The sequence below is a fragment of the Pavona decussata genome, unplaced genomic scaffold (assembly GCF_977016875.1).
Source record: "Pavona decussata unplaced genomic scaffold, jaPavDecu1.1 SCAFFOLD_84, whole genome shotgun sequence".
NCBI lineage: Eukaryota > Metazoa > Cnidaria > Anthozoa > Scleractinia > Agariciidae > Pavona > Pavona decussata.
Window position 1 is genome coordinate 5,492,501 of NW_028145502.1, and position 25,563 is coordinate 5,518,063.

Sequence of the window (25,563 nt, forward strand, 5' to 3'; positions counted from 1 at the left end):
AGGTTTCGCTGTGCCCGAGTCCGATCTACAGAGTTTTTTAACTGAGTCTCTTTATGTCTATTATGCATTTACGTTTCCAAAAGTGACGGTTTTAAAGGAGCGTAGCACCAAAAAGTCACATTTTTAAGCGCCACAATAAGTAGATACGGTAAGAAAACACCAGTCCCCCGATCTGAAACTTTTAAGAGTGGAGAATAAAACCTGTACTCCTGTTATTCAATTTATGCATAGGTGAATATACACTGAATCATGATACTGATTTCGAAATACTATACACGTCATTCGTGAGTTATTACATTTTGCGTTATTACATTATGCGTCAGAAAAGCTCTTACATTTTGCGTTGAATACTTTATTACAGTTTGCGTCGATGTTATTACAATTTTGCGGTGTAAAAGACCTTTTTCTTTTTCTTAATATTTGACTTTAATGCATTGAGAAGTAAATTCACTTCAATGTGTAACGAAAAAAAATAACGCTTGCGCGCGTTAAGTTTTGTCCTCTAAAGATAACATGCTGGAGTCAAGAATGTGATTTGTGAAGCACACTAGATAAATTAAAGGGGCAGCTTCATGGGAGATATGATTTCGGGCAAAAATTCACTAAATTTAAACTTTAAACACTGTCTTACAGTTAATTTCTAAATCGCTAATTAAAAAAAATTGACGCAAAGGTTGAACTAAAATATAGTACAACCGATTTTTAACGTGTTACGACAGCGAAAATTATTGGAAAAGGTTGGCCTCACGTTTTCAAATTTGAACCCATCTTTATTTTGGTCGTCTTCCAGGTGATAGTTTCTTGGCATTCTACTATTCTTTTAATTTAATTTTGGTCGTTATATCTTGGCTGCTATCGACGGAATAGCGTTTTTTTTATATTCAGTGTGTTGATAATTATAGCGTGATACTGTCCCTTTAAGATGAAGTTTTTCCAGAACAGCATTCATTATTTTGCAGATTCAATTTCAATAAACATTGAGCATCACTGGAAGAAGCTTTCATTAACGTTATGATAGAACTGTACATTTTAAAACATCTTTTTTGGTTTAAAAAAATACATCCATCCAATGAGTCATATTTAACACATTGCAAGGTATGTCTTTAGTAAAGAACAGGAAACCTTAATCCTTTGTGGTTTTATATCAGGTTGTAGTGTACCAAGTATGAATTTGACAGTCCAAACGGCACAATGCTTTTAATTTTCTGTGTTTGGCGGCAAACTATGATACCCTATTGAGCATGATTCTATGATCAAATCATCTCTGTAAAAAATCTACTATTTTGTTTTTATCAAGTGCGGACATGAAAATTCTAACTTTCATTCTGGAAGCGCTCGTACTGTCTCGGTTTCTTATTCCATCCAAAAATACAAACGAATGTTCCCTTCCTTTTCATGGAGATATGTGAAAATGCTTTTTTGGGGGGGAAATTGAGAGTATTTAGAAAGTACAGTAAACACTCCCTGTCCTGAAAATAAAACCATTTTCTTGGGATGGTAGGGTTTACAGTAAAGTTACAACTGGCATCTCAAACTTGTATGTCTGGAACAAAAAAATGTTTCCCTTGTTTGTTGGAGATAGCGGAAGTCTACTCTATAGGCAATTTTTACTCTATAGGCAATTTTTATCGGTTACTTGTAGAATCCATGTCATGACCTCAATCGGTCACGTTCTCCTATCTAATTGGTTCATCCAAATGGCCTTCTCTAAGTATCAAATTTTGAAGCCTAAGCTTTAAAGATATAAATCTTAACAACTCTTTGAATGTAGTTTCCTGGATCGCTTTGAACAAACATTTCGCTCCGTCAAGGTTAGTTGTTATGAACATATATCTTTTGTGTTCTGCAATCTTGATAAAGTGGACTGTAATTCTATTTATCTCTTTATTTATTTATTTGTTTATTTATTTATTTATTTATTTATTTATTTATTTTTATTCTGAGTAGGTAGGTCGAATTGTGCGAAGAAAATGACCTTGAAAATCCATGCTGTTCCACAGAGTTGTTGTTGTTGTGGTTGTTGTTTTAATTTTCATCACTTTTCCGAAGAATCCATGTCAGATTTGTCTTCCGCGCTAAGTGAAAATGTTTTAAACCATACGTAGTAAGACAATGTGTCACATTCCCGACACCCCTTCCGAAATTCCTCCTTTTTTTCCTGTAAACCGTATGTCCACCTTGCCTAGATCAGTATCCTATGATCAGGTTGTTCTGCTGAGCGCCTTTATAGCACATGTCATAACTCGGACACATAGTATCCAAAGGAGTGGGCAAACATTTAATGTCGGAATACTCATGAACAACCAGCGAAAGATGCTGCATTTAAATAGTCAAAACAGCAGTGTATATCGAACGAACGAATGATAATGAAAGAATGAATGAATGAATGAATGAATGAATGAATGAATGAATGAATGAATGAATGAATGAATGAATGAATGAATGAATGAATGAATGAATGAATGAATGAATGAATGAATGAATGAATGAATGGATGAATGAATGAATGAATGATCAATGAATCAACATTTTTGTTTTTAAATTAGTTAATTGTTTTAAGACGAAAATTAGCGATAAGAAAATCCGACGTTTAGATGCCTCTGTGTCCGTCATTTAATAAATTTCAATAAATATGCAAGGAAAACGTAATATATATGACGACAGAAAGTTGCCGAGACGTCGATTTCCTTATTGCTAATTTTTTATCATAAATTTTTGTCAAAGTCTTCAGTTATAATAAATCAGTTGTTTGCCAGCTTTAATGCAGTGCTGGCCATTTATGATGAGCTCTTCTTAGGAAACAACTTTGTTAAAAGACTTAACAGTGATTTTAAAAATATCTTCTATACAAGATAGACACTTGAAGAGACTCACCTGCTGGGCACTCCTGGCAGGTACGAATGCCCAACTTCAAAATCGTGCCGGATGGGCATGGAAGGAGTCTGTATTCTCCTAGTGATGTATTTCCAAACCCAGCAGCCACAAAAGCCTGCTTTATGCTCGGCCTGACTACGTAATCCGGCATTTGAGAAAGGTTGATATCTTCTGATTCGCCTTCCCCCAGTCCACTTCAAACAAATCACAACAAAAGGAAACAAATAACAGAATACTTCGCTGAAATCGATCAAGCTAAGAATTGTTCAATAATATATTCAGAAAATAATCAGTTTAACACTTACAGCTGGACTTTGCAGCGCACTTTTCCATTTGCATGGGTGAATTTCATGGTACCTATTTTCCCATTTCTCACAGTTCTGCAAAAGGTACATACATAGCTATTTGGTTTTCAACGGGTTCATTGAATCATGAAAAAAAAAAAACATTACGTCATTTACCCGAGCCTATTTATTTATTATTATTGTTGTTATTATTATTATTATTATTATTATTATTATTATTATTATTATTATTATTATTATTATTATTATTATTATTATTATTATTATTATTGTTATTATAATTTATTTATTTTTTATTTTTTTTTTTTACATTCTCTGCTCGGAAGGGGTTGGGGGTAGGGGGTTTGTATAGACTATCAAGGCTATGACATTAGCACCCAAGAGAAAGATGGTACGTCAAAGATGTTTCCTTTAATTGAGGAGTACAATGAGGATATGTGTCCAAATGGAGGCCATTTGGTTTTCTTTCTTTTTTTTAAGTGACAGGGTACTGCAAACATATTTGCTTTAGGTTAATCAAAACAGGAAGATTCCTTTTTTTTGCAAACAATAATACGTGCCATAATTTAGTTGACGCTGCGAGATGAAAATAAGTGAAAACTGACCTGTCATAGCGAATTGTTTCCAGGTAAATTTATTCAAAAAGTTATAAAAGTTCAAAAACTCCTCTAGAAAACACGGTGTCAAACTGAAATATCTATTAATTAAGAGTATCACTATTTACTATTTGATAACAAAAAAAAAAACACTACTGTTTAAACGCGGAGCAGGATTTTTGATACTCACATTTCAGTAGCCAGATTAGCTGCCCCAATGAGAGATGTAGAGTTTACTAATTCCAACTCCGTCCTTATCATGTATCTAACGACAAGAAAACGATATTGTGTTGTTTGCCTTTTTATCAAATGTTATTTAATATCTTTCACAAGAGTAACGGGGTGATGACAAACCTTATAATTCGACATCCTTTGAAACTTTGTTTTTATAATTGATCTCGGACAAATAATTGAATTTATCAAAAGCTTTCAAGTTGACACCTCATCATTCGAGTACTCTAATGCATTCTTTAGAAAACGAGACAAACAGTTATTGTTTCTAACTTGTGTTTGTAAATAAAAGTAGACAATTTGCGGGAGTGAGTTAGGGTAGCTCTCTCGAGAAAAAAAGCAAGACGCTCAAGTTTACTACTAGTCAGTCGAACGGCGACGGAACCCCTTTTGAGAAAATTATAATTAACGGCAAATATTTGAAATGTGGCTTACTGTTTTTCATTTTCCCTTCACTTTGTTATGGGTCATTCATTTTTTTTTTTGGAAAACAAATTCCTTCCGTCGAATTCATGAACTGTTGGGATACTTTACCTTATTCAGCACTTTAAACGACTTTTTGTTTTTCTTTGAAGACTAAAACGATTAAATTTTCCATATCCCAAAGGTCTTTTCCGATGAAAAACACAACCTTTTTTTATTACAATGTGAGCCGAACCTCTGGAGTGATAAAGTCTTTCTACTGTCGAAAAGGACCGTTGGGCGCCCCGGACAAGTAGGATTAGTGGATGAAATTTAGTAATGACTGATTGCCTCATTTTCTTTGGACCATGAGCAGAGATATCTAAGAAGCTTGCATATATACAGTTAATACAGAAAACCCAGGCTCAGTATATAAACGTCAGGTTGTCTTTGTGTCTTGTTGGTGATTTAGAAGGAACTTGTTGCTGTTTAAAGCCGGCAGTTTCGTTTCGTTTTTACCTTTAAATACAGAAAAATGAGGAATGCTAGAGACTCGCTTCATTCTTCTGTCAGAAATTGCTCTTGCGTCAAAATTCTCATCCACTTCTTCGATAAGCGCTATAACTTAACCATAACATTCACCTTTCATGTTGATCACACTGGGATCTTACATAACGAATTGGAAGACAATTCAGTTGCCGTTGATTTTCGCTTACGTTCGGCCCTTTTGACGGAAACCGCCGTGGGAGGCTGCACGAGTTCAAATTACGTTAGGTTCTCTTATCGGTCAATTGAAACCGACTCTCACGCACCAACAACGAAAATTGCACAAGAGGGAAGAGCTTTCTTTCTTTCAGGAGTAATCACGGGCCCAGAACTATTGGAAACATGTTTTCATTGTGGACAATGTTAACGGAATAAACGACGTTTCAACATATTCCAACATATACTCACATAGAAAGAAGATCTTGGTAAGCCAAAACGAATGCCCGAGATCCAATGGCCTGTATAGGATTATCTGACAGCAATCTGCGGAAAGAAAAAAATCGTTGCACAAGTCGGCATCTAGCTTAATTACCGAACAAGAGGCTACCAAGTGCCCGGAACACTTTGAGAATAACACTTAAGCGAGATCTATGATTGACATTTGCTAGAAACACAATAGGGCTGATTTTATCATATACGTTTTTTTAACATGGGCATAAATAATTTTTAATGCAAGGTACAAAAATTTACAGCATAAAATTTAAACCATTGTTTACAAACCTTAATACACCGTCATAGTTTCTAAGTTGCAAGCTATGCTTTTTCTTTTTTTAGTTTTTGTCAGTAAACACTTACAAAATTACAACATTGACAAAAAACAAATAACAACAACAACTTAGGAAACAAAACAAAACAAAAACCACGTCAAAATGCATATTAAAAGAAATATTGAAAGGTATATTTGAAGGTAGTAAAAGTGTGAGAAAACTGTCAAAAAAAAGTTCTACGTTGTGTAGGCTGCTGTAGAAACCCACATTCAATCATTCTATTTCATAATGTTTAGGATTGTTCCATTTTATTGGCTGAACAGCATTGGCAAGTCCTTCAAAAGGCTATAGCATAGGAGCAGCGTATAAGAACATGTGATGTAAGGAGTGAATGTCAGTTAAGCATTGACCGCATGCATTGTTACCACAAATTTTGGCTCTTAACAGACTTGCTTGGGTTGCAAGAATGTTATTGATATTGTTATACTGGAAAATCGTTATTGCAATGTCATTTTTGATCTGGAAAGGTAACTCGTACACTTTATGAATGGTTTCGTGAGAAAAACCATATCTTAAGATCTTTTTTTATTTTTATCAGCGGTGGGCAGTACGAAGATTTCCTTTCATAAAGTGTTTAGTACATTTCTGTGGAAATAGTTTCTTTTGTTTTCTCACTATCTAAAAATCGGAAAGGAGACTTTTTAATTGCAAAATTTCAAGAGACTGGTATAGTGTCAAACCAGCTTTTGTAAGAAAACTTTTTACAATTGATTACAATCTTTTCGTTATTCCAAATTATTTATGAGTAGTCTGCAGAACAGATGCTTTTTTTTATTTGTTTAATTATTTACTTTTTATTTTTTTATTTTTCTCCGTTTTTCAGACGAGTGGGGACAAGCGCGAAGCTCGATTCACGCGAGACGGCGGGAGGGTTAGTTACGCCTGCTCGCACATCTATTCGGCCCCCAGACACTTCCCAAAATCTCCAACCATTCACAGCGTTTAGTATGGACGGTGAATACTGGTATTACGTAAACAGCCACAAAAACATACGCTAACTGAATGGAATAACAGTACGGAACAATTGTTGTTGGAGACAGTAACAACTCTGCAACCTTCAATTGATTTAGAACTGGCAGTAATGAGAAGTTTTATGGATTTCCTTAACGAAAGAAGGAGAATTACGGAGGCTAGCCACGTAAAGAACATGGCTCGCGTCCTTTTGTTGTTAGTTGTTGTGTAAGTCAACAGTCCACTAAGGCCCAATTTATTTTACTTTGTGTACGTCAATTGTTTACTGGGGCCATCCAGAAAATAACACGGTTCGTAGATTTGATTTCCAGGATATTCAAGCAACTATTGTTCGAGGAGCAGTGGAGAAAAACTATAAGAGCATCCCGTTTAGTACTGAAACAGCGAAGAAAGGGAGGCGTTTGCCAGATCAAACCTTTTCCAAACCAAGCTGGAAGCAATCCAAGTACATTTCTTTAGTTTTTCCTTTACCGAATTTGGAAAAAAAAAGAAAACGAGAAGGGTTTCTCGAATAGCTTAGTCAACAGAAAACGATGACACGACCGCCATTTTGTTCTCGAGAACCATCTCATGATTACTTGACATCAAATAACCAATTGCAATTGGATAGCCGCGATCATAAATGAACGCCGGAATAGCATGAACAATAGTGGGCGGTTAAGCGTTATTTTTTTTTTCGCGCCCCTCCCGTCGCGCGTGATTCGCACCTCGCGCTTGCCTCCGCTCGCCTAAAAAAATGAAAAATAATGACAGCTGTTCATCAGGCTTATTCATGAGTAGTTAGGGTTTCCATGTAATTTTGTTTTGTATTTTCTAATTGTTTCAATAGTTCGAGACAAAATGATGGAGATTGTTAGCCTGTAATGTGTCGAACTGATAGTTAAACCCCATGCTTCTCCAGTACTGCTTCTGGGTGACTTTCTAGGATGCTTCATTTACCGATTACATGCGTGGTATCCAAGAGACTTTTAAGGCTTTATTTATGATATTATAGTCCTTATGTTTTTTTTTTCTCGCTTATGATAGTTAACTTTTTAATTTCAGTGGGTTTTTCATCCCCAAAGAAATTGAAAATTATAGAATTCATTTCTTTATTTAGTTGCTCAGAGATAACAAGTTAAGACGCATTGTAAATTAACCGTATCTAGACTGGTTTTTTTTTCTTTGTCTTCTGGGACCGGGGGGGATAGGGGGTGGATACTTCATAAGTATAGAAGCTATGACATTGAGAGGTCTGCAACGCAAAATGATGACGTCATATCACGTGGTAATCATGTCGTAATGATCAAATGGCGGCTATTTTAGATCCGCCACCACGGAGTTTTCAATTTTCCCAAAACTTCAGCGCCGAAATTGAAAAAAAAGTAAACAAAAAATTAAGAAACACTAATTTGTGCTAAAAAAAAACGCATAAAAGATTACGGGAAGAAAAACGATTTTTCTTCATTTTTAAAAGGGATTTTCTATTTCTGAAAAAAAAAAGAATTGCCTGTCAAAAATTGGTGGCATTGGTAACCTCAAAGACAACGAACACTAAAAGACCACATCAAGTTTTTCCCAGGCAAATTTATTAAAAAAGTCCTGAAGTTCCATGACGTTTGTTCAAATATTCAAAAAGTATTTCAGGTTCAAAGTCGCCGCGGGGAGAGTCTCTCATTCCCCGGTCTTCTAGATAGGGTTACGTTTGAAAGTTCTAATGATTTATTGCGACCCTGGGGGATCTTGTTATTGCGCTGATGCGACGTTATTTTGCGATAATGTCGTTTCGAAATGAAGGTTTTTGATTGGCTCAAAAACTGTCATGTAAGCGTGGCAGCAGGCACTTAAATGGGTTCGGTGCGCACAGATCAAAATTTTACTTCCGTAAATGAACATGCGACGTTTACAAAGCTTGTGACACAGTTCGAGGAACACGAATAATATTTGTTTTTTGGTGAACATGTACCATATAACGCAGATACAACTTTTTTCTTTAAAGGTTAGCGATAAAGAGTGATTATAAATTCGGTAAAGAGAAATTTACAGTAAGGCTTAAAAAGACTTTTTCTTGAGTGTGAAAACGGCCACAGTAAATAACAATGAGCTTAAATTCCAATAAATTATGGCATTTTTAAAGCAAAAGGATATGATTTATTTGAACTGCTCCCCTTTTCAGCGGCTTTGAAATGTTTTCGCTTTGCTCAGAGGTTTTTGTTTAAATTAGTATCGTCGCCAAAATATGCGAAGTTTTCACCTTTGCGTCTCTCCAGAAAATACCTTCTCAAGTCTTTTTTGTAGGCTGGCAACGTTGCAGGCTCATATTCTTCGCCGAAAGTTGCTTTTCTGGTGTCTCTTATCTCTAGAAAAAAGTGCTTCAAGAGCTCTGTTGCATTGTCTTTCATGCTTCTGGTCTGTCAATTTGATCTTTTTGTCGTAGCTAGCGCAAGCGCCGAATGGCAGACTCGGTAATTTTTACAGTATTTTCACCGCTTGGTTTATTTCAAATCTTTAAATCTCCACGGCATCTAAGCTAGGATAACAATGCTCTTTTTACGTTTTTGGGTACTAGTATGGTTGCTTTTTTTATTCTTGCTTCTGGCTGTAAGGTTTATTCATCACTGTTTTCATGATGTTGTTTATCTCGCGGCGGTAACAAATTTTCAAAAAATTTGCTTTGAAAATGTTTAAACCTACTAGCTGGTCTATTTCGTCAATGGCGGTACTTTATGGACTGTAAATTTGTGCATTTTCTTTTTTTTCTTTTTTTTTTTTTGTCGTAAAAATTAAAGCCAAAAATTAAAGTAATCCGCCCAGAGAAAAAATGTCGCGTACAGATATTACCATGGCTACAGTTTGACTAAAGTAAGAATTTCTCTTTCAATCAGCGCACGATTTGTACTTTATCCTTTTATTCTCTCCAACAAAATGTTTGTATCGCGATAAAACCCTAAACACGGACTATATTTTCTCCCAACTAGCCGTCATTATAAAGCGGTAATGTAGTGTAAAAATCGAATTTAGTTGATATTAGTGAGGATTACTTTTTTCTATAAAGCCTAAGGTTTCTTCTCAATCAACCAAGCCGCATTCCTTTTGGTTTCATCTTTGTTTGTTTGTTTGTTTATTTTTGTTTTTTATCTTTCTTAATTTCTTTTATCGCGTTAATGCCAGGTCAAAAATTTTAAAAGTTATTTAGGGTGTAAATATGGAAATTTCGATTTCTTTGGTTACATGTGTAAACTTGAAAGCTGTTCCTACCTATTTTATTCCTGGATAGTTCTGCCATGTAGTTTACGTTGCACGAGTTGAAATAATAGGGAAGTAGTCGAGGATACGTGAGGTTCTATTTATGGCCAAGTAGTTTTAGCTGGTGAAAGGTTTACTACAGCTATCCTTGAAATGTTCAAATTGTCAGCTCTTTCTAAATATACTTACAAATATTCAAGTCTTCTGAGGTTAACAAAAGCTTTCTCTGGTATAAAGCGGATGCTGTTATTTTGAAGAATCCTATTGAGAAGAAAAAGCAGACAGGCAAACATGCAAAAAATAAAAAAATAAATAAATAAATAAATAAATGAATAAATAAATAAATAAATAAATATGTAAATCAATGAATGAATAAATAAATAAATAAATAAATATGTAAATCAATGAATGAATGCACGAACGAACGAATGAATGAATAAAAAACTGTTAAAATTGGGCAGCGCTACAGTTTTTGTTACAAATTTAGTTGTAGCTATTAGCCGACAATTATAGTTGTGACTCGATTTTTTTCATTCTTAATTGCTCAACATTCTATTTTGCAAACGAGCGTTCAGTTTCTCGAAAACCATGCCCGTACATGGTGTTTAATTTTTCTGTTCAATCAATCGATCATTCAAATAATTGTTGGCTTCACACTACAAGCTAAGTTAGTTTCAAGGAAGCACTTGATTCAAGTGCACTTGAAAATCTCAAGTCGTACTTTAGAAACCCTGGCTTCGCACCTGGTGACAAAGTATACACTTGAAGCACAAGCTGCCAATCATCTTTCGCGGTAAAATCAGAAATGCGATTGCTCGACGGAAAATCATGGAGCCTTTGCAACGGAAAAACGTTTTATGTTGTTTACTCTTTATTTTGTCTTTAATTTTAACTCAGAGAGTTTTAACATTACAGGAAATGCATAGGTACTTCATTGTTTACGAGTACTTGGCGACAGCACAAAAGAACAGGCGACATCTTCTGTGTACGTCAAGAATGGTTCAGTAACGTGATTTTCGGCAAAGAAATCGCCACAGGGTTTGGGCATGGCCTCGTCCACAAAATTGGTTTAGACTGCTTTTAGCTAACCGCGACATGGATCCGCTTTGGAAAATGCATTTCCGCGTGACTCGTCCAACGTTCAACGTTTTGCGTGGTTTGGTAAGCGAAGTCCTCAAACTGCGAGGCGTATCTCCAGCCATGCATTTTGAGTTTTTGGATTGATTTTAGTTCACGGCAAAATGTTTATCTGTCCTGGCACCACAGCACGTGGCTTTCAGTTGGTTTCCCTTTTCCTATTGGTCGAGTATGTTCTCAAGTGTGGTGTTGGCCATACTTGGCGGCGTACTTCGGCTTCTTTGAACTACGAACGTTTCCATGGTCACTAAGTAAAGTTCAAGTTGGTAGGTTTTATCTCTTCACACTCGAAGTAGGTTTCAAGTGCACTTAGATTATACTTACAAGGTCTAGTGTGAAGCCAACCAATAAATCAGTCAGTCAATCAATCAGTGATGTTCAAGTCCGGCTAACATATAGTCAACGACGAAGGAGGATTAGGAATAAGGATTGGAGAATAAGTTCAGAGTTTCGTTTCCGTGTAATTGACTAAAAAGTGCCGTAACTAAACACATCCATAGTTCAACTATGAAAACAATGGACATGCTATACCTCAATCCTAATAGAAACATGACAGACCATAGGATGTTACTTACAAATATTGTAGATACTGTTGATTCCAGAAAAGACCAGCGGTAATGTTCACGAGTTTATTATCTGCCAAGTTACTGGAAAAATGCAAACAAACAAAAACAAGACAACACAAGGGACTTTTTATTAGGTTTATAAACATTTTCCAACAATTTGCAATAACCAATAATGAAAAATCATGGGCCATGGTGTTCGGGCACGTTCCCCCCATGGCTAGACATGAATCCTTTGCATGAATGTTGCCCCATTTGCCACATGACTGGGTTCATTCCTTGGAAGGTGTTTTCGAAGAATTCCTTTTGTACTGTTGCCCTTTGATTATGCCATGAACTACTCCACTACTTGACTTCATTGATTTCAGTTGTGCTCTCGACAGTTCATTGGTTCTTGCAATTTCAATAGCTTTGTCGAGAGATATTGGGGCGGAGCGCCACCACGTTAATTTTATAATGTACTTGAAGTCGTTGAAAATAGAGTCGCGACGTTAAAATTGATATTGAATTAACCCAAGATTTTACAGCTGCAAATTTCGCCGCGATAATAACTATGCTCATTTTTTTTTAAGTTTGTGTGCTTTTATAAAACAAGATTTATTTTATTACACAAGTTCTAAATCGCTCCAACTTTGGATATTATAAGGTTGGTGACTTCTATTTTCCCCGCATTTACGTTAAAACCGTTTATGCCTAACGGATGATTGTACTGTTTGTTAAAAAAAAAAAACTGGGTGTCAGATCCCGAAACGTTTGTTAGCCACCTCTTGTTTTCTCACGAAATGGCCTATGAGCTTGCACTTCAGAAATTCTGAACTGATAACATAATTTCCTTACAGATCTGGGTGCAATTTCTGACTTGTTACAACAGTTTTCCCTTTGTTGCGTGTTTGAATTAGGAGGAGTATATGTGGTATACGTCTTCCTGTGGTATCTCATCTAAGTTTTCTATAGTCGCAATTATGTACTACATCTATGCGTAATTTTTTTTTATTTGCAGAGGTAAATTTACATTTTCTCTTTTTGCCGTTGTTGCATATGAATAGCGTCTTTCTTATTCTTTGATTGAAAGCCCCTTTAGTACGTCCCTTACGGAACATACCAATACCTACACAGCTAATAAATTGCACAAAATACACTGAGGTAGTAGAGTTCGAAAACAACGAGGGGCAACAATAGTACTGATATTTTACTCTGCGTCACTTGATGATGCAGTTAAAGACAAGAACAGCGTTATTTCATGCAAACAGTGATTGCCAATGATCAAGGTTGAGTTTCAAATTCTTCTACTTTTTTCACTTTTGTTGGAATAAAAACCTTAAACACGGCAGACTACCTTTGCAAAATTCTCTAATCACAAAGTCCTGCTAATGAAACTGTATAGTACCGGACATTTTTGAAAAAAAGACACATTACTATGTACTTTGCTCCATTTTCTGATTTGGGTCACGTGGCTATGGCGTGGTCCAATGTCACCATCGATTGAACCAGACTTACAATATATGACTATTGACCAAATCCGGTTGAATATGAACAAACATGTGATGAGTTATATCAAACAGGCCTTTTAATGGCAACTGGCTAAAAAGACAGGAAAATGGAGCCTTGGAGACAGTCCTCCCTTTTATGATACGCGGGTGAACTTTAACTTGACGGCCAAAAGGAATACCTAAAATGGCGTCAGTAGCATTTCGGGGAAACACATATAAGCCATCCGACCAATGACTAGACCGAAAGGAACTTAAAGTACTTCTAAATTCGTCGCTTCGCTGCTAAGATGCAATAAGGAAAAACGTAATGACGAATACATTTTACTCTAGCGTGAAAATCCTTTGTACATTGTTGAAATCGTTAGATGTAGGCTTAATGAGAAGAAGAGGAAGAAGAAAAAGAAGAAGAAGAAGAACAAGAACAGAACAAGAACAAGAACAAGAAGAAGAACAAGAAGAACAAGAAAAAGAAGAAGAAGAACAAGAAGAATGAGAAGAAGAACAAGAAGAAGAACAACAACAAGAAGAAGAAGAAGAAGAAGAAGAACAAGAACAAGAACAAGAGGAATAAAAAGAAGAAGAAGAAGAAGAAGAAGAAGAAGAACAACAACAACAACAACAACAACAACAACAACAACAACAACAACAACAACAACAAGAACAAGAAGAACAAGAAGACGAAGAAGAGGAAAAAGACATAAAAGCTACAAAGCAAATTGATGGTGGCACACTTACATGTACACTAGGTACGATAAGGTGGAAAAGATTCCTGGAGAAAGATTTCTTAAACCATTTCCAGACAAACCCCTGCAATGAAATTAGCTTCTTTTAGTATTTCAGACAACTTAAAAGAAGGAGGAAACTATCAAAACATACCGTACCATAATAAAACGTGATAATTATGTTAGATACAAATTGAAATGTAAAGCTGAAACCCTATCGTCCAGCAACATTAGACGTTATCGTTTCCAGTTCCAGTTCTTGTTCTCGTTCTTCTTCTTCTTTTTGCAATTCTTACGATCATTAAACAGCAATAAGAATTACGCTATCAGGTTACCCACAGAAAACCATTTTTAACTGATGGTTGACATTTTGCAATACAAACCTCGCAGATTTAATTTTACAGCTCTACAAACGGAGGCCACATAGACATTTAAGACTAAAAAAACAAAGCCTAACGTTTCGATCAAGAATATAGCAGGTCCTGTTTTCGTTCTGTTAAGATTTTCTTGATTATATTAACCTGAGCATAGATTTCGAAATAAAATGATTAATAATAGTGGGCTAAAGTTCTCAGTACAGCTAAGTTACCTGGTAAAATAGTAGTCAAATTTTGTGGCACAAGGTTGCAAACTAGATCATTTAAACAATCTCAAAATGGACTATTAATTTCTTTAAATTTTGGATTAGGATAAAAAGATTTGGAGGAGCCCTCGCGGTCCGATGAGATTAAATAACCTACGAGTAAAGATAACACCTGCAGCTTCATAAAACAAGCACCAACATCAAAACTTGTCAAATTAGAACTCTAAAGTTAGTTAGTTGGCACAAGGCTTAGTCAAATTTCTCATAAAAGACAGTGAACACACTATGTGTTCGCCAACACCTTTACGTTTCCTGTCTTAAGGAACGCATGGGAATTTAAATTATTCTTAAATATTTGGTGTCAAAGGCTCGTTAAACGGAAAGAAAGGAAAACATTTTTCCTATTTCAAAACGCTTTACGAAAGGAAGGTGTGAATGACATCCATATAAAAAGATCAGGTGCTCTGTCAGTCTACTTTTGGATAAGTGCCGAATTTTGCGCTAAACATTTCATTATTTGGAATTGTGCTTAGCTGCTATCTCTGAAATATTGAAAGACTGGTTATTTTGGTGTATGCTTGGTGAAAATCTCGGAAATAAATGTAAAACAAAACAAAACCAAAATCACATGCTACTCTCGGCATATGTGAAGTTTCAAGCATTAAGAGCTACTGACTATAAATATCAAAAATCCCACGACAGAGGGGAAATTTCAGGTTTCATTTTATTTTACCTAAATTTTCCCTTTGGTGAACTATTTTCAAGAATCACAATTAAAAGTTCCACCACTCTTTCGTTTTTCTAAAAATTAGAAAAGTTGAATTTACGACTACACGCCCGATTCGGCCCACCGGAAAAACGGGAAAATTGTGCATATTTACAAGCCTCGCACACAAGAACGATAACTACTCCCGTTTTTCTGTCTCGGATGCAAGTAAATCTTTCTATTATCTCTCGTCTAGTGTAAAAATGAAGTCGCAAGTCGTATTTTTAATGTGCTAATTCACTAGTTGAAGACAGCGACCTTCAAGGGTTAGATTTCGAATTAAAATTAGGGCCGATTTCAGAGGCCTATATCTGTCCCGGCATATGTTTTCTGGAGCAAAACTATAGCTGAGGTCTATCCTTAATCCTGCCTTTTCACGCTCTCGAAGTGCCTTTTTTGGCCCGCTAAAAGCGAAGCATCTAGAATAAAAAGTGTGCAGGGTATTTTGATTAGTTCGATGGCTCGTTGTCACGATTACCGTCACGCAAATCACATAACTAAAACAATCCATTCATCTGAAGTAAACGTTTTTTTTTTGTTGTTGTTGTCAACGACAAATCTTGAAGGCAGGTATTTAATATTTTAGGTCCTTTACAATACCACATGATTATTTCAAATTTTAAAAGAAATAAATATTAGAAACCTATCCACCGTGGAACTCGATCTACGTGATAAATTTTGCCGACATATTTTAAGCGCATGTCATAACAGTTGATGACGCACTATACAAACTTCATGTCAAATCTCATCAAATTAACTATTATACTCTTGCTATCTACATTACAAAAATATTTCAAAAGATAAATGGCCCATCTTCAAGACATCTACTAGCTTTCTGTGTCGTGGTGGGGCACTGTTTTTTTTAATTGCTATTCGAAAATTGGCGGGTGTCATTTGTTATTTCATTGGCTTTTGTTTGGTCTTTTGTTATGGAAGAATTTAGGGCAAAAAATTGAGTAACATTTCTCTAGGTGAGGATGGGGATTGTCTTAAGCTTGTGGGTATATTCGGGCAATTACAATTATTCTTGAATGAGAAAATGTATCTCGTCTTAGCAAGTCATGAACAGCTCAGTAGCTAAGGAGCAGTGAAATAAAAAAAAAACGTTTGTTTAGTTGAGTACTTAGCAACTTTCTTAAAGTTTACTAACATTAACAACATTAACGGAGCTTTTAAAGGTTTTAAAGAAAAAAAAAAGAAAAAAGTCATACAAGATTTTGGAGCAACTTTTGAACAACGTTCTTAGTAATTTCGAGCATCTGTTTTAAACTGATTAATTCTTGTGGTGGTCTCCAATTCCTGATTAAATGGAAACCTTAAAACTTGTCCTCAGTCTCCATTTGAACTGAGAAGGAGGCGGTCGGAACGGGGGGTGGGGGGTGTTGGTGGTGGATATTTATGTATTGATAATTTTCAAGACCGCAAATATGCGAAAACGGTAGCTAAGGATATGAGGCGTTCGGTGTTCCGAATGGGAACTTCTCTTTAAAACTTCGGAATTTCTCACAGCGCAGCAAATCAGTTCTTCTTTTCGCGTCCTGCTGGCGACAAAAAAACCGCGGAACGATTTATTCTCTGGATGACGACATCCAGGCATTTAACAAATAGACGAGACACAGAAGGGCTGCGAGACTACAAATACCACGGCGCGACGAGAGATCCTATCACGGCCTTGCTTGAACAACCATAGAAAATGACCAGGGCGGCATCTGCGCATAGGCATGGAACTGACTTGAAAACCTTCAGTTACGTATCAGAGAACCTCGAACTGAAGACTCCTAATATGAAACTCGGAAAGAAACCCAAAATGCTCCCATAAATAAGGGTCAATAAGAAGAAACACCCGCTTATATTCACCCCCTTCCACCTCAGTTCCCTTTACTTCCGTTTACTGATCCCGTAATTAAAGGAGGAAAAAGAGAAAAAAAGAGAACAAAAGATCAAAATGAAAGATCTATAACAGATACGTGGATTTTTAAACTCTTAACTATTTTACAGCTAGGGCTTAGTTTACTGGTGGAAGGAAACTTAACTCAGTTTGGTTCTATTCCCCCCACGCTACCGGAAGTGATCTTTGTGTCACGCTAATCACAACCGGCATCAAATGAAAACGACCGTGCCATGGGCTGATTTAACCTGCAGATAAGCATAGCTAACGGATTTTCAGCAGTGTTGGATGGGATTCAAGAGTCATAAAATTGACCCAAGGAAACGAATACGTTCCTGTTTAGAGGTGAGACAGTCAGTCAGAGTATTCCTGTTTTATAATTAGTACCTTCAGGATTCGATTGTGGATGGTATATTCTTTAGTAGAAATGCTACTAATCTTGTCGCTTTATTAAATAAGCTTTCAGTCAAACAGTTTAGAAAGTGAGAAAACCCCTCTGTCATTGACTAGATAAAATAAATACTAATAACAGCACGTAGGGTACAAAGCTCTTTTTGTATTTTCGGATAAATTTAATTAACCCTTGCCAAATGCCTGTGCGTTATGTGAACACGTTGTTGTTGTGTTTCAACTCTATAAATCGACACAGAAAGCTAGTAGATGTCTTGAAGGTGAGCCATTTATCTTTTGAAATGTTTTTGTAATGTAGATAGCAAGAGTATAATAGTTAATTTGATGAGATTTGACAGGAAGTTTGTATAGTGCGTCATCAACTATTATGATGGGCGCTTAAAATCGGTTTCTAATACCTGTATTTTATATTACTCGGGCCGTAAAGGCCCGTTTACACGGGCAATTTTTGCGGCGATTCCAAATTGCTCGTGTAAACTAGCGGCGATTTCATGGAAATTTCGTCGCGATTTGTCGTCACAAAATCGCCGCGATTTCGAACATGCTCGAATTTTGAGGCGATTTACTGGCTTTTTTTTTCAGTTTGAGAATAACAAAAACCTCCTTTGGTGTACCCCCGAGGATAATTGTCACAAACATGGCGGACATTTCTCATATTCGTGTTTCTCTTTTTTAAAAAGGGGTACACACTTTGCACGAGCCCTTCAAATGTTGCAAAGTCTAAACGCAGATAATTGACGGTAGTGTTCGGGGTCTCCCTCGAGATCTTTAAGTAAACGATGAAATGCACCGTCTGTTTCCCTCGGTCGAAATCCACGGCTTAACCCAGATTTTTCGCTGTCGACGTTTTTTTTTTTTTCGGCGGCGACAAAGAATAACTGTGCCAATTCTTAAGCACGCCGCAGCCATTTGAGCAGTCTCTACGCCCATTTCCATGTTACATTTTTATTTGCAACAATGCTTAGTGTTAACATAGCATGCGCTCCATGCTAGCCGCTGAAAAAAGGTCGTAGACTCGCCACAAAATCGCCATGAAATCGCCGCTAGTTTACACGGGCGATTTGGAATCACCACAAAAGTCGCCTGTGTAAACGGGCCTTAAGGCGGACCGAGTTCAGGTTTCGGTAACATTATCAATTTTTTTTCTTTTTGGGGTCGCGATGGGCCGAGGGATAAGACTTCGGGTCACGAGTTATTGTTCTCGATCTCGTTTTTTGTACTTGGCTAGTACGAGTTACGTTTTCTGTCGTGTTGTCAAATTCTTTAAATTCTCGGTCGCGTTCTTTGTTTTCGGGCCTTGAGGAGTGTTTACAATATGCGAGTCAGACGTGCGAGGCATGAACAAAACATGCGCGGCATGCGAGGCATGAACAACCCCAACCTAAACTGCTAACCGTTAAGCTAACCGAGGAGCTATTTAAGCTAACCAAAGTGCTATTTAGGCTAACTGGAGTGCTCTTTAGGCTAACCAGAGTGTTTTTTAGGCTAACCTGAGTGCCTCAAGGTTACTTTTGTTGAACCGAAAATTAGGCAACTAAATCAGTCTATGACCTTGCGGGCCAAGATAGATAAAGATGTCTCACGTTTACTATAGAAAAACAATCAATGTAGAAAGGGTTTCTGTCTTCAAATGAAAGGTGAATAACAAATGCTTACCCCTGAATTTCATTTAAAAATATAAACAGCGAAACATTGAAAAACGTACAAGGATATAAACGTACGCGTGATGCGTAACGTTACTCTAAATCCCGGGGAGGGGGGTACTCAACAGATGCTTGGGTAGGGAGGTGCGGCCCGGGCGTTCAAACCATGACCCTGTTTAAGACACAATTCTCCGATTTCCCTATCCCGTTTAAGACAGAATTCAAAATTTTCAGGCCCTTTCTAAGACATTTAACCCTTTAAATACCAGGTGTGTGGTATTTTGTTCGATGACTTTTTGGCAATATATAGTCTGAGCCACTTAATTTCTCCATAAATGGAGATGAAATAAAAATATCTGCGGTCTTAAGAAACTGTGGGCTCAGGCTAATTTGTCACGTGATGCAAGTGACGATTGTTGTTTGTTTCGAGCGAGTGCACGAGCACGAATCTGGTAAAATCATCGCTTTATAAGTGTTTTTCGAGCCATTTTCCTCTGCAGAAACCCCCATTCTGGCATCATTAAGCTGGGATGTGGGTAGAGGCAATCCCTTTGAAGGAAAACAGAGGTGAGAGGTGATTTCATGCTGACTGAGTCGCCAAACATGCTGTGTAGCAGACATGGAGGTCCACGAGTGAAGTTGCCTCTCTGGCCGTTTTGTGGATGGATTCCAGGACCTGCCAAGGCAATTTGGAGGCGTTTGGAGTAATAAAATATTCAATGGATTCGAAATTTTGCTGGTGGTACTGGGTGACTCGACATTTACATTAAAACTATGAAATATAAGGGCAGGAGTTCTACGCTTTTCGGGCGTAAACGAGGCAACGTGAGATACGCAAGACTGGGTCTGATAAAATGGCTGAAGTATAGCCCTCGGAAAGCGTTGAGAGGAAAACTTCCATTCAGATACCAAGGTCTGACCTTGAAGTTTGCTGTAAATATAGACTTTTCATTTTTGAACAAATTATTTGGATTGAAAACTGACGATAAATAAGTGTAATTTTTGATGTTATTATTTGGCCGAACAATTGGCATTTAGGACTTTGTTGCCAAACCAACGGTGATATGCAGCGAAAATCGGGAGGCGTAGTCGGTTTGCTGGGTTTGATGATGGAAATATACATCAGTTGGTGTCATTCACACATTATCATGAAGCAATTCATAGAAGCAAGAACGGTGTTTTCGACACATATATGTGTTGTTGGGATGAAAATGGTTAACGCAAAATCACACCATGTTTAAGACTAGAATAAAATAAGAATACACTAGTTTCTTACTGTATCTTAGGGCATTGGCAATCACAATCTGTTTAAGCCATTAGGTCATGTAGGGATACCCTGTTTAAGACAGGAAGTGATGAAATAGATACCCCGTTCAAGACAAGACACCCTGAAAACCATACCCTATCGGGCCGCACGTCCCCGTTAAGGTCACATAAGGGAGTACCCCCCCCCCCCCCCCCCGGGTCTAGATCATACCAAAAATTACGATCCGTCATTGACCCGGCGTCACATACATATTAGGACCATACAAATGGTTTCTGTCTCTAAACGAAAGGTAAAAACGTAAGGATTAAAGCCCGGGGATTATAAAAAGCATTCGTATGACAAATGTCGTTTTCCCCTGTATTTCATTCTGACTGCAAGAAATGCAATTCTATCTGGTGGTTTCTTATTGCCTCACTGTTTCTATATATTTGGTAGCCTGCGAGCAAGCTGTCTTGGGGGGTGGGGGCGGTAGGGAGAAAGAGGATCCACCCCCACAGAGCTTGCTAGCAGGCTATCTATTTGGGGGAATTGGCGATGCTGGAGGTTATCACTGTTAAAAGATTGTAGGCTTTACACACCACACAGTCAAATATGACCCGAGTATAAGCTGGAAACAGCTTCTTGTTTCTTTTAAAATTTGAAATAATGACGTGGTATTATAAAGGACCTAAAATATTAAATACCTGCCTTCAAGATTTGTCGTTGAGAACAAAAAAAAAAAAAAACGTTTACTTTAGATGAATGGATTGTTTTAGTTATCTGATTTGCGTGACGGTAATCGTGACAACGAGCCGTCGAACTAATCAAAATACCCTGCACACTTTTTATTCTGGCTGCTTCGCTTTTAGCGGGCCAAAAAAAGCACTTCGAGGGCGTGAAAAGGAAGGATTAAGGTTAGACCTCAGCTATAGTTTTGCTCCAGAAAAGACATGCCGGGACAGATATAGGCCTCTGAAATCGGCCCTAATTTTAATTCGAAATCTAACCCTTGAAGGTCGCTGTCTTCAACTAGTGAATTAGCACATTAAAAATACGACTTGCGACTTCATTGTTACACTAAACGAGAGATAATAGAGAGATTTACTTGCAGCCGCAACAGAAAAACGGGAGTAGTTGTCGTTGCTGTGTGCGATGCTGCTAAAGATACACGATTTTCCCGTATTTCCAGGGGGGCTGAGTCAGGCATGTAGCCGTAAATTCAACTTTTCTAATTTTTAGAAAAGCGAAAGAGTGGTGGAACTTTTAATTGTGATTTTTAAAAATAGTTCACCAAAGGGAACATTCAAGTGACATAAAATAAAATCTGAAATTTCCTCCCTGTCGTGGAATGTTTGATATTTACGGTCAGTAGCTCTTAATTCATTCAAACCTGAAAGCGTGAAAACATGCTGTAAATTGGTGTCCGTTACCAAGATAACTGCATCTTAAGTAATGGACTACCGACATATTTATGTTTCCTTAACGATCAAATCTGTCGGCAAGTTTAACACTTTATTGCACAAACGTTCACGGCCAGGAAGCAGCAGGGATTCAAGATACTTTGTTTGTTACACGGCGCTTTTAAAAGCCATAGTGACATTTTTTAATCAGGCCATAAATATAACCGAGTTACGTCTATTAAAACGTAACTCAATAAAGGGTCTTCAAAAGAACGGACCACGTGGAAACGTCGAGTCAAACCAATATATCATATTGAAGATCGAGGGCATACTTTCTCAACAAGACATTCTTCACGGAATCATGTAAGCGTCTGGGTATGTTATTTAGACTTTGCACCTTTCTTTAAATTTATTCTTCCCCACCAGTTTTCCAGTTAACCGTCGGACTTGAAACGGGGTGGGCGGGGGAGAGGGGGAAGAAGAGACGGGGGGGGGGGGGGGTGATTGTGGATGCTAACTCCTTCCCCCTGTTTTTTTCTTTTCATTTTATTTTATCAAGAGAGTTTTTGTTTGTGTCTGAGACGCATTTACTGCGAATTTGGTGGTAATCGGCTCATAGATACAGGATATATCAAACAACAAGTGAAGTGTGATTTTAATGCATTGAAATGTAATATTATAAGCTGTCAGAGCCATATTCTGAGCCAGAAGTAGTTGTAAAGCAACTCAAGGATGCGTTAAGCCATCTTTTACATGCTAAGCTGTCTTCGAAAAGTGTATTTTCTGGGTAAAACTTTCAATTTTCTGGCAGAAAACGAAAGTTGTAGTAGAAAAAAGAGAAAAATCAGACAAAACGAGTCCGCCACGTTTGATGACTTTACTAGCCCCAAGCAGCGCCACTTGTATATGTATCCAAAAATATTAACATCTTCTTGTAGACAAGATAACAGGCTATTTATTAAAGAATACATCGTAGCGTATCGTAATAAAATAACGAAATATATCGTATCGTATCGTAACGGTACCGAAAACGCTAAGGGGTGGGGAGTTCCAACCACCCACCTCTTGTACCACGGTGAGGGTATGAGTTTGCATGTACGTCCGAGGGTTAAACTGCTAATGAGACTGCCAGTAGCTATAGTCCTTTTAGTGACCATCGTGAATCTTCCTTCTTGGCCGCAAAAAATAGAATATATACAGATTTTCCTGCTTTGGTAGGAATTTCTACGAAGTATCGGAGCAAATGACGACAAATTTTGCCTGCGTTTTCTCCTCTTTGTCCACTTAATCGCTCAAAAGTGATTATCGAAGTAAAATCCCAGCTGGTTTAATGGGGATTATGCAACAAAAACTTGCATGATCGACCCCCCCTGCCATATGAACAATCATAGCATTTGAAGATTTATAACAGGTCTGGGAACAGCTACTATCATATCGGTGGCAGATAAAAATGACTGGATTTTTTTTAATTTCGTAAAATAGAAGGTTAAAAAGGGTATTATAAAATGCATTCTTTCGCAGGTTGATTTAACTCCTATTATTGCGTGAAACACTTAAACTTTGAAAATGTCACGAAAAAAATATCTTTAACATTGGTCTATTTGGGGTGCCTGGAATCTCAATGAACTTCTCCTACCGGAAATGAAATTATGATAGACGCTATTTTAATGCGCTACAATTATTGGACCCAGGGTGCAGTGCAAGGGTATCATGTTAAATCACTGCTAAAAGAGAAATAAATATCAACAACCAAGATAGTTAATAACACTTACAGAAACCACAAATTTGTTAGGTTTGAAAATATATCTCCCGATAGGTGTTCAATTTTATTCTTGTCTAGGTATCTGTAAATGGAAGGGAAATTATATTTGCTTAAGGGTTAATATAGGTAATAAACATTTTACAGAAATATGACGGGATTATGTTAGTTATTTCAATTCATAACAGGGTTGGGGCACTCTATTTTAAAATATTTTGTACACCGAAAACAAATTCCGACATTTTTTTTTTTGTCGCCTGAGAAAGAGAAAAAAAAATTGAAAAATAAGGCACCTAACGTCGAAACCAGATAATCTGACAACCAGCCTACCATTTACGGTGTTTTACTGTCACAGCCAATTATCATAACATGCCTTTGGGTTTTTAAAAAGACTAAACAATACTATATTATCTGCATTGTTACCGACAACTAATATGTTGTGTTCGAGTACGTTTCATTAAGCTGTTAGGAGAGAAAATAAATAGCTTATTGTAGTTGCTATAGTTTTGAGGCTCTCGTTACTGAATAACGAATTGTACTATTGGATCTTTTGGCACGCTTAAAAGCAAACCATATTTAGCCATGTTTAGTATAAGCCATTCATATTTACTCGCATTTACCTTCTAGTTGCACGATATTTTATCCAATTTTTTTTATATTAGATTATATATTTAACCGACGTATTCGCAGGTTTTTTTTTTGTCGGCTGAGAAGGAGAAAAAAAATATATAAAAATAAGGCACCAAACGTCCCCCTATGTTGATGAAACTAGACAATCTGACAACCAGCATAAGATTTGCGGTGTTATACTGCCACAACCAACCATAATAACATGTTTTTGAATATTATAAACAGACGGAATAATACTATATCATCTTGCATTGTTACCGACAAATTATGTTGTGTTCGAATACGTTTCATTAAGCTTCTCTTCGTAAGGGATACCCGTCATATTGTTCCCTGTATTTTTTTTTTTTTTTTTTTGCCATAGCAGTTCGAGTTCTTTGTTGGACATTTCAGGTTTACATTTAATTCCCGATTCATTTTGAGGCATTTCGATATAAACTCCACTTTACTACTCAAATAGCTAACTGCTTTGCTTGCTGGTTTCAACATGTTATTTTTTTTCTTTTTAGCCTGCTAATAAGTCTGACTGCCTTTGGTTTTCCTGAAGTCTTCTTAACTAAGACAAAGGCCGAGACGGGGTGGCAGAAGTTAAGGAAACTTGTTTCTCGTAATTAATACCCCTCAAAATAGCTTACTTGGGATGGAACAAAGTACTTTGTACATTGTTGAAATTGTCAGATGTAGACTTAACGAGAAGAATAAGAAAAAGACAGAACAGCTACTAAGCAAATTAATGGTGGCACACTTACATGTAGTGTAGATCCCTTAACGTGGAAAAGATTCCTGAAGAAAGATTGCTTAAACCATTTCCAGACAAACCCCTGCAATGAAATTAGCTTCTTTTAGTATTTCAGACCAGTTAAAAGAAGGAGAAAACGTGCCGTACCACAATAGAACGTAATAATTATGTTAGAAACGAATTTAAGTGTAAAGCTGAAACACTATCATGCAGCAACATCACACGTTGTCGTTTCCAGTTCTTCTTTTTCTTCCTCTTCTTTTTTTTTTTTTTTCGTAATTCTTGCATTCATTAAACGATAATAAGAATTACGGCAGGCCAGAAGTTAGGGAAACTTGTTCCTCGTAATACGCCTCAAAATAGCTAACTTGGAAATGAACAAATCCAAACTTTATGAACGCAATATTGCAGAATTTTATCAATCTAAAGGGCTATTTTCACGATGGCGTCACGATGACGTAGAACGGGGAAGGATTATGGCCGCGGAAACTTTAATCCTGAATAACGTTTTTCTAAAGTATTTCTTCAAACGCCATGGGACTTGTTGATTTTTTTCAGAAATTTACCTGGGAACCGTTTAATTTGATGTGGTCCGTTAGTGTACTGTTCATTCACCTCGATGTTATAATGAGGACCACGTTTTGATAGGCCGTTTTGTTTTTTGTTTTGGT

General features: G+C 37.0%; 2 protein-coding genes across 8 annotated transcripts in view; one reads left to right on the top strand and one right to left on the bottom strand.

The window, feature by feature from the left end:
* Positions 1-4,036, bottom strand: part of LOC146475617 (uncharacterized) — a 14,074-nt gene extending 10,038 nt beyond the window's left edge. Inside the window, exons 1-3 of the mRNA XM_085116051.1 lie at positions 3,966-4,036; positions 3,180-3,254; positions 2,875-3,068 (exon numbers count right to left, since the gene is read on the bottom strand). Coding sequence (XP_084972177.1) covers positions 2,875-3,068; positions 3,180-3,254; positions 3,966-4,036 — 340 coding nt within the window. The remainder of the gene's footprint in view (positions 1-2,874; positions 3,069-3,179; positions 3,255-3,965) is intronic.
* LOC146475616 (ras-like protein 1) overlaps positions 1-25,563 on the top strand; it is a 230,397-nt gene that overhangs the window by 26,187 nt on the left and 178,647 nt on the right. The gene's annotated exons all lie outside the window — the stretch shown is intronic.